The following is a 9,932-nucleotide window of genomic DNA, read 5'->3' as shown; positions in this document are numbered from 1 at the left end:
CTATAGGAACAGAGTGAAGATTAAAATGCAAGTGTATGCAAAAAATAAATAGTATTTGCATAGGGGTGATACATAATTGTAATGTAGGTATAAAGTTCTGATAAAAAAATTTTCATTACAAAGATACTCATGCACAAATATTGGTGCATTGGAAATAAAGGTTTAGAGAAAGAAGTAAATAGAATAGCTCGAAATAGGAAGCATATGGTTAGTATTTTATATATATAAACAGAAGTTAAAGAGAAAGTACATAAGAGACATGAAATCACCGAGCTTCAATCAATATAAATCAATATCAACAAAGGCGAGGAAGAAGAGAAAGTTGATTTGAAAAACACTACTGGATCATATCTGAAGACAATCAATTCTATATTTATTATCACACACAATTTAAGAAAGAGTAAAAGTATTGAAAAACAATCAAGATATGTGTAAAGTTTAACAGTTCATAAGTACTATACGAAAGCGGAAAGATGACTAGCGAGACTGCAAAGGGACAGGAGACGTATGTTCACACCGCTTGATTCCATCTTTATTTTCGAATCTCTACTTTTAGGTTCTTGATCGTCACTTGATTTTGTGATTTTTTTATAACACATACTGTGCAGACTTCAGAAGTTTCCACTTAGGATAGCACAAGGATATTCTGACATACATAGTACAGTATTGTCTCTCTAATTGATAGCAGTTTGGGACTAGTTATTGCCAATTAGAAAAGAATTATGCAACTTTTTCGTGGAAACGTTTAAATAGTTTTAAGTTTGTTCGAGAACGGTTGCTTTGTTTTTCGGTTTCATACTTTATCAACTTGAAAAAAGAAAAAAAGGTTTAACCGGGAAAGAAGAAGTAATAAAAGAAACAGAAAAGATAAGATTGAATGAGATGCATATGTATATGAAATTGTTTGTCGGCTGTCGATTTTGTCGCGTCTAAAGTTTCGACTTTTAGAACTCGATATTGTAAGAAGTAGGGATAGCGACTGCTAATTAGAGAGCAGTCACAAACAGCCATTTAGAGTAACAATATTATAGTAGGATAAGTTATGTCGGCAATAACTTTATCTTACGTTAAATCTTTAACATTGATTCTATGTCTACGCCAATGCTTTATCGGCTCTATTCTATTTGTTATACTTTTTGTTACACGATGCTATATAATTATATTTATAGATATGATATGATATTTCTAAACAACAAAAATTCATGTGACCTATTTCTACAATTATATTAGAGAAAGAGATTATTATATTATATTAGAGAATTTTAGTCTCTTTTCTTATTCTGTTTTTTCTGAGATTCAGATCAGTTTAATCGTATTGGTTGTTTGACAAATTGTGGTATATTTAGTGTTGATGTGATTAACATGAATTTTATGATAAGACATAAAATTCAATATGCAAATGCATTATATTAGTATCCTATTAACAATATTCTATGCTATTTAATTTTAATATATTCTATTTATCACGCAATGTTTATGATTCAAGTTATAGATACAACATTTCTGGCTAATAATGAAAATTCGTGTTTTATTTTTATAATTGTGTTATAGAAAATGATATTATATTATGACGTTTTCTACTAAATGAAGATGTGATTAGAAGATGTATTGACTTTGATATGAGGACATTATGGATGCATTGTAAAATGTGTCTCAAATTTTTGTTTAATGAATAGAAGACAACAAGCTTCAAGGAATGAATTAATTCTGAAAAGTGGATTCAGAAATATGGTGATATTGAGAAAGATAGATATAAAAATAGATATAAACCGATTTAAATCAATTAGGACAAACATTCAAGGGATCACACAAATTATAAATATAATTGAAATTGTTTGTTAGAAAGGAAAAATATCACACTATTTGATGAAGATATCTGATTAAGACTTTGTTTGATTGGTATTGACTTCAGTAATCGATAACAATGATATTGCACATATTATATGGAACACAAGCAAGATGTGTTTAAGTAATGGACCGTGTCAAAATATACTGCCATCAGTAAATTTCACGATCCATGATGAAAGTGCAAACCTAATTAGAATAACTTCTCTAAGAGCACACAATTTATACCTGAAAGTCTTAACAACATTCTCCAATCAGAAATATTTTTTTGAAGTTAGGTGAGGATATTAATAAGATTTGCTTAGCATTGTAAGGCAGTTTGTTGTCGAGACTATAGAGAGTAGAAATGAATATGTGATAAGATTTAAATTTTAAATAAAGAATTTAAAATAGAGAAAATTAAACAATAAAAAGTTTTTAAATTAATTTAAAATCTTGATTGTTATACTCAGAATGAAAATATTACTTTTTACTAATGAAATTAATCACTGATACTAACAAACATATTGGTCTTGAATAATCACGTAAAAATAATTTATGTTGTTCATTATTTCAAATTAAATAATTTCCTGTTAAAATGTAAAGTAATTTAACATCTAATAATGACTCACCCTATATGTAGTAAAGTAATAAAATAACATTTATACTTTCATTTAACCCTTCAGCAACAAGCAATATATAATATGTGACCTGATTCCTTATTTGTTATTCAACATAATATATTATATCATAATCATTATTGCATTTAGGATTATTTTTGTGAATAACTTTTGGGTAATTATGGAATATTTATATATTAATTAATGTTCAAGAAGTAAGATTTTAGATAATACAGTTTTCATTTTGTCTGAGATTTTACTTTCTGAATCTAGGTATTGAAAGTTTGAAATAATTTTCACTTCTACAATTGTTCATATACTGCTTCATTATTGAAGGGTTAATAAAATTATGATTTTATAAAATTAAAACAAATTTTAATTCATCTTATTTCTTTCCCTTTTTAAGTAATATCTGATATAGTTTATCTTTCTAACAGCTTAATACATACACTTAAACCCACATATACTGTATATAACTGCAAGAAATGTACCTTTATATGGTTTAAATGAATTTAAAGACTACAATTGGCCTTTAATATGGATAGCATGAACATATGAAACAATATCTTAGAAAACTTTATAGGAACATATTTTTATCTTCAAAGTTTAAATGAATTAATTAGTATGATCATTCAAAGAATTACAAGATATATCAGGTTTGTCATTGAATTTTTTTACTGTGCATTCATTCAATATTTTGGTATGGTCATAACTATTGAACTTTCTTGATAATGTATTGGAAATATTAATTTCACCTGTCGCTAAAAAACTGGAACTATCCAAAATTCTATTGTTTTCTAAATTTACTTTTTTTTCAGAATTATCCATTCTAAATGTATTATTTAAACTATGATCAAATGTTTTGAGATCATTCTGGATACTTCTAATAGTATCAGTATTATTTTCATAACGCCGTAGTAAATTATTCTCGTTCTCATACCTACGATGTATTGAACCAGAATCTAAACGTTTTCTAAACGTTTCATCATATGATCGTTGATCCTCTATTCGTCTGGAAAATCCGCTGTCATAACAATGATCTGCTTCTACATAATGCTGACTTAAACTGTCTATTTCGTAAGCACGTTTTGTTAATTGACTTTCAAATCCAGCTCTAGCAGCTAAATGGAGGTAATTATCATCACCAATTGGAGCTTGCCTATAACGACAACAATTTAAAAATTATATTATAATATATATTAAATACACAAATAATACAATTTAATATAATTACAGTTGTAAAATTGTAATTAGAAAATATTTTACTTTGAATTAGTTTATTTTCATAAACTTACTTGCTTCCATATTTAGTGTCGCGTGCTAATCTCCTAAAATAGGCTCTATGCTCGTGCTGTAAAGCATATGCAGCTTCCCTTAATGCAGTTAAAGTTTTAAAACAAGAGGGCACATCTTCTATAGGGGATCCACCACCTGGTATAATACACATGTCATTAGCCCCATAAACAGCTTGACACTCACACGCACTCATTAAGGTTTCAAGTCGCGGCATATTTGTAAATATTAACGAATGTATTCGTTGCAAATCTCGATCTGGATCTAAAACCATACGCAAACCAGCTTCTACTCCCGGTGATACTTCACTACATCCTGGAGCAATTTCTGCGACTGCTTTGCAACTATAAGCAATATTTATTAATGATTAAAAGATATATTAACTAAAATGATATCACACAACGTACCAAAGCCAATGACCGTTAATATATGCACTTGGATGATATTTTTCTAACCGATTACTATTTGTACGACAAATTTTTGTTAAAATATCAATCCATTCTTTTTCTTCTACACAGTTCCCTGCTTGAACATACAATGCCCTTTGTGATTGAATAATTTGAAACATATTTTTCATTTTAAAAGAATCTTCTTGAAGCTTTTCAACTGCTAATATTTCTTCAAGTGGTATTTTACATAAAGGTTCTTTACCTGTAAAATATGTTATCAAATGTATTACATATATCACAATATATTATTTTAATATGTTAATTTACCTTTTGTTTTAGAATAAGTCAAATCTTGTGTAGTAAGCCTAAAGTATCTTTGCTTAAAATTTTTTCGACCAAATCGCTTTCTACCTTGTGCCCTTTTAATCATTACTCTGCAATTAAATAACAATAGTATAAAATTTATATTGTGGAGAAACTTCAAATTAGATATAAAATACTATTACAAACCTCTTCTTACAATCAGCAGTATGCATGAAGAGAAAATATATTCTATTATAAATGCTTTTTGTTAGCAATAATTATAATTATGAATAAAACTATATATATTTAACTTGCCTTATTAAAATTGATATTTAACAAATAGGCAAGAAAATAACGTACAAATTATATATTTAAAAATTTTAAGTTATTATCATAATTATTGTAGTTATTTAAGACTCGATGCAGACAAGTGAATTGGTTCTGATATACTGCGCAAATACTTTTGAAATCTCAAATCATCTCTGTGAGTCTGCTTGTTTGCCTGAATTTTCTTGTATAATTCAGTGTATTACTACAATCCAACGCGTAAAAAATGCCGGCGCAACAAAGCTTACTCGTTTGCATCGAATCTGAAGTGTTTATTTTTCAAATATAAAACGGAAAAGTCAAATTAAAGGATATAATAAAGAAAAATTTATACAATATGCTAACATAATCATTAGACATACCCTTCTTTTAATACAATTGGTTGTTCTTGTTGAGTACTTGTTCGTTGTTTTGCAATACCACTATTACTACTAGTTGATATCAATTCTAAAAATTGCTTAACTGCTTGTATATGCTTTTCTGTGTAAAATTCTCTGAAAAATTATCTTTGAGTGATATGCAAATTTAGCTATAAATTAAATTTTGTAAGAATGTTTATCTTTATGTACCTGTACACACATTCCATATATTCTTCTTTACAAACACTACCTGCTCCACCTCGACAACTTACTAAATTTCCTAAACTCTGAATTGTTTTAGAAATTAATGTTAATGTTCTATTAGTTTGAGAATCCTAGAATATAAATAATAATATATTTCAATTTTACTATAAACCATCAATATTGTTGTCTTTTTTAACGACAGTCTTACAATTTGTTCAGTAGTAATATCAAATAATCTTGGACCCAATATTGCAGGTGCAAAAAATCGTAAAAAAATAAATCCACTGATGACTGAATATCTTACTTCCTTATTTTTTGGAAAATGTGTGGCCGCAAGTTCTCTTAAACACCAGAACATTTCGCACATTAACGGTGGGCACCGTACACCAGATGTTGTAATAGCAGTAAATACCCTCTCAACATACTCCTATCAAATTATATAAATTTATATGTGGACTAATATTGTTAATAACATAAAAACCTTATTTTACATACCTTTAAATTTGTTAAATTTGTTTGAATTGTGTTTGCATCTTTTACTCTTGTTGGATCTATTTCACATGTTTTCTTCTCTAAAAAAACTTGTTCCATTGCGGGTCTAAGTGTACTGTGTAAGTAATGAAGACCTGCTAATCTCATACCTTCATCCATCATTTTACTTACTAATGTGTTTCCACGAAATATTGTTGTTGGATCACTTTAATAAAATTCATAAATAATATTATGCACACCATGTATTATTTATAACAAATAAAACTGCATATAATTTATTTACTTACGTTAATTTAGAAATTTCATGACTAGCTAAAGCTCTCATTACAGAAACCAATTGTCCATAATGTACTAATACCCTAACTAATGGTTGAGCAGCTTCCATTTTACTTGCTACGATTTCTCCCAAAATATAAACAGCAGAAGATGTTATTGGTTGTATATTAACACTTTGTAGCAACAAATTTCTAAGTCTATCATACATCGCTGATGGAAAAACATGATCTGCTGTATAATGTATTTTTAACCGCAACGATCCTAAACCTGGAAGTACACCAGGTGGTGTAGAACTGTTTGAAATTTTACTTGGACGATGTTTTACTGCTCTAGGTTGCAAGAAATACCTGTTAACAAAGAAAATGAAGTAGAACTTTTATTATTCATAACTGTAGGTATTCATATGATTATAATAATAATTTCTTCCAGCTTCATAATATTGTAAAGTTTTTGAATTTAATAAATTTGCAAAAGTTGGAAAGAAAAATATTTTTTCTAAAAACAAATATTTTAGATATACCATGCAGTTGTTGTGTTAGTTGGTTGTTTTTGTAGGCCTCTTAAAGTAACTCTAACTTCACCAAGAAAAGCTGGCTGTTCTCCCATACCAGAAGATGCATGCCATAATCCTACAACTACTTCACCTACTTCTCCATGTTCAAGAGGATAATGGGAAATATCCTTTTCTTTGGATTCAGTTATTTCTGGCTATCAATAAGATTATAAGGATAAGATAATTACTAGAATGATTTAAAATTTTGTATATGTAAAATATAATTAAGCTATAATTATACATAAATGTTTCATAAATTAATTCATTTAACATTACCTCAAAGACAAATGTTTCATTAAAATATGGAGATACTGTTTTTTTTTTAATTTTTGTACGTTTTAATACTTGTTTACCATTACTATAGATGACTGTAACAGTTGCAAATGGATCACAGCCACCATTTTTAATAGTTAATTCACTACATTCTATTATCCTATAAAAAATTATGATAATTACTGACTATTAAAAATGTTTTTTAAATAATTATGAAGTGACTTATTTTATTTCAGACATTAAAGGATAATATCATGCATATAATATTATATATACAATGATTCATGAAAGTATCCGAACGTTACATTTCAAGGAAATTTCCCTATTTTGCACAATTACAGAATTACAATGAGTATTGACAAAAAATCGATTTTATCTCCTTATCCGTCCTATATAGACACAAAGTTTCATCAAGAACAATCAATTTTTTAATTTTACAAAATATTTTTTTATTTTGTAATGAAACTTTGTGTGTATCTAGAATATAATGGATTACATGTTGATAAGTTTTTTTGCAGATATCACTTTCAAATAGGTGAAATTATCACTCAAAGTTACAGTTCATTTTCTATTTTTTTGTAAACGTAACTTTATTATAACAATGTAAAATAGAGCAAAACCTTCCAGATAGAAAATATTTAATTTTTAATACTTTGTCGTATAGTAAACATTTTCTCCTTGTGGGATCCCATTTGAAAATCAAACAGCTGTTAAAACTTTAATCATCGATTAAATGTTTTTAAATGTCTTCAAAGACATTTTCTGCAGAGAAAAAAATTACTACGTATATAATTCGTTGCGTATTATATTCATGTTAACTTTCATTTTTAAATTAGAGAATTCCCTTGAAACATACCAGTTGAATACTTTTGCGAGTCATTATATAATTATTTTGTATTCAATATAATAGTATTTAATGATATTTATTTTATAATTATTTATTAAACTGATTTACCTTACTGTAAGCTTAGATTGAGCATGTCCAATTTGAGGTTGCAGAGCAAGTTCCAGATGTGCTTTACCTTGCACTTCAGAATCAGCATCAACTGGTCTCAAAGGAAACCAATGTTCCTTATTATGATATGTTGCTAAATCTTCTCTTTTTATTGCTACCTTGCCCAAAATTTTATCTTGCTTCAAATGTCTATCACGATCGTAAACATAAATGCCAAGATAACGAAATTTTCTAGGTACTTCAAATTGGAATTCTTCTCCAAAAAATGGACTGTATCGAAAAAGGAACATATTATGTAAATGTTTATGTAAATGTTAATGTTGTAATAGTTTTTAACAAAAATGCAAGTAAAATTTACTTGAGAGTTCTTTCCATTGTTGTTGTTCTAAATATTTCTTCTTGATCAAGAGATAATACACAATATACATCTCTTGCACCAGGAGATCCATGACTTCTGCTTTGTAGATTTTTTACCTCGCCTAAATGTAATTGATTAAACACTTTTTTTTATAAACAAAATATTTATTATACACAAACTAATAATTTGACTGATTTTCCACTTACAAACAAAATGGCATTTTGTATTTCCATAAAAACAAATATAAACTAACTGTAATATTTAAAAAATCATTTTTTTATAAACTTAATTTATAAAAATCTTACAAAATTAGTAAAATCAATAATTAATGAAAAAACATTTATAATAATTAAATATTATCAATAATTGGTCAGCATATTTTACGAGTAGAAAAATAATGATAATAATGATAGTAATAAAATGTTTAAAAATGAACAGCATTTAATTAATAAACAGTATTCAAATGTATTCAAATAGTATTTAATTATAAATTGTATATTTTGTAACATTAATGAATTAATATTATTTAATACATTATAATAAAAGAATCTTTTATACTAGGAAATAAATAAAATTATAGAAAGTAAGTACTTAACAATAAATTAAAAGATCAGGTAAAAAATATTTATGTCTGGAATATTTATGATCGAAAAACATTTCGTTTTTGTGTAATAAAGATATTCTCTTCTAAGATATAAGAAATGGAAAAAGTAATACAGAATTTTTTGTATTCGTAGAATTTGTACTGTCATAATAACGTGTATGAAATCTATGTCAGAAGGAAAACAATAATTTTTGATATATCGACGATTAAAATAATAAAATAATAAAATTTGTAAGTGCTAATCGTAATGAATTTAATTAATATGTTTATATTAAATTATGATTTTCTATTATATCAATGGATATAATTAATTCTCTTTAGTATTAACTAACGAGAAACATATATTTGTACAGGAACAACGATGCGTGGGAGTTGAATATGTACGCTTACATGTTGATCACTAAAATTTAGTAGAAATACCACTACTATATGACTGTATAATAGATTTGTCAAGTTCATATAAGAAATGATCAAATGACTTGTAAAATCGTGCTTTTTATTGGAATAGTAAAGTCGAATAATCATAGAAGTCAAACTCGGTGACATCCCAAACGAGTAGTAGCACGCGTGTAAGAGCACATTGGATTTTTTGAAATAACGATATTTTTATAATATCAACACATTATACAGTTCTTTAAAGTTTCACAGTTTTAATAAACGATGTTTTTAACAATTTTTCGTACCGATTTTAATCTTTAGTCTTTCTTCAACGCGAACTAGGCGCGTCTCTTCGGCCATGTTACCTCCATGACACTACTGAGTGAGTACATGAACAGAATACAAGGCGGTACGTTCATTCTGTGAATGGATTTTGAACAGGGCCGTGTTATGTCATTCGTGCACCCAATCTTAAATAATATGCTCATTGAAAATTTTCGAAAAGATCTAATAACGTTTTATTTGTAACTAAGACTTATAAAACAGAAACAAGATTAGAAGAATATACATCGTAACTATGTACAATTTTACTATTAATTCGTTAAATTCATTAAAAGTTGAGAAACATTATTTCCCATTAAAAAAATAACAAATATAGGAGATAAAAACATAAATTTTTGTACAATATTTGTCAATGAAGAAATACACGTTATCGAATTATAGT

The 9,932-nt window shown here is 27.2% G+C and overlaps 1 protein-coding gene across 1 annotated transcript; it reads right to left on the bottom strand.

The window, feature by feature from the left end:
* Positions 1-3,059: 3,059 nt before the first annotated feature.
* Positions 3,060-9,568, bottom strand: RasGAP1 (Ras GTPase activating protein 1). Its single transcript, XM_017908050.1, has 15 exons — positions 9,514-9,568; positions 8,227-8,347; positions 7,869-8,138; positions 6,917-7,073; positions 6,608-6,795; positions 6,099-6,434; positions 5,815-6,016; positions 5,528-5,746; positions 5,326-5,450; positions 5,119-5,250; positions 4,637-4,678; positions 4,454-4,560; positions 4,145-4,388; positions 3,740-4,081; positions 3,060-3,603 (listed from the first exon to the last, which is right to left on the bottom strand). Exons 1-15 carry the CDS (start codon positions 9,566-9,568, stop codon positions 3,060-3,062), a joined length of 3,084 nt encoding a protein of 1,027 aa, XP_017763539.1.
* Between the last annotated feature and the right edge of the window lie 364 nt (positions 9,569-9,932).

Source organism: Eufriesea mexicana, unplaced genomic scaffold (genome assembly GCF_001483705.2).
Source record: "Eufriesea mexicana isolate 0111107269 unplaced genomic scaffold, ASM148370v2 scaffold14, whole genome shotgun sequence".
NCBI classification, from domain to species: domain Eukaryota; kingdom Metazoa; phylum Arthropoda; class Insecta; order Hymenoptera; family Apidae; genus Eufriesea; species Eufriesea mexicana.
This window is presented reverse-complemented; position numbering and strand designations above follow the sequence as displayed.

Bases quoted from the DNA above. Each gene is read 5' to 3' on its own strand.
- RasGAP1 (XM_017908050.1), bottom strand. From the start codon at position 9,568: ATGGCCGAAGAGACGCGCCTAGTTCGCGTTGAAGAAAGACTAAAGATT. The intron at 5,451-5,527 runs GTAAGACTGTCG...TTTATATTCTAG, and splicing joins ATATTACTACTGAACAAATT to GATTCTCAAACTAATAGAAC. The intron at 4,389-4,453 runs GTAAATTAACAT...CATATTTTACAG, and splicing joins GACTTATTCTAAAACAAAAG to GTAAAGAACCTTTATGTAAA.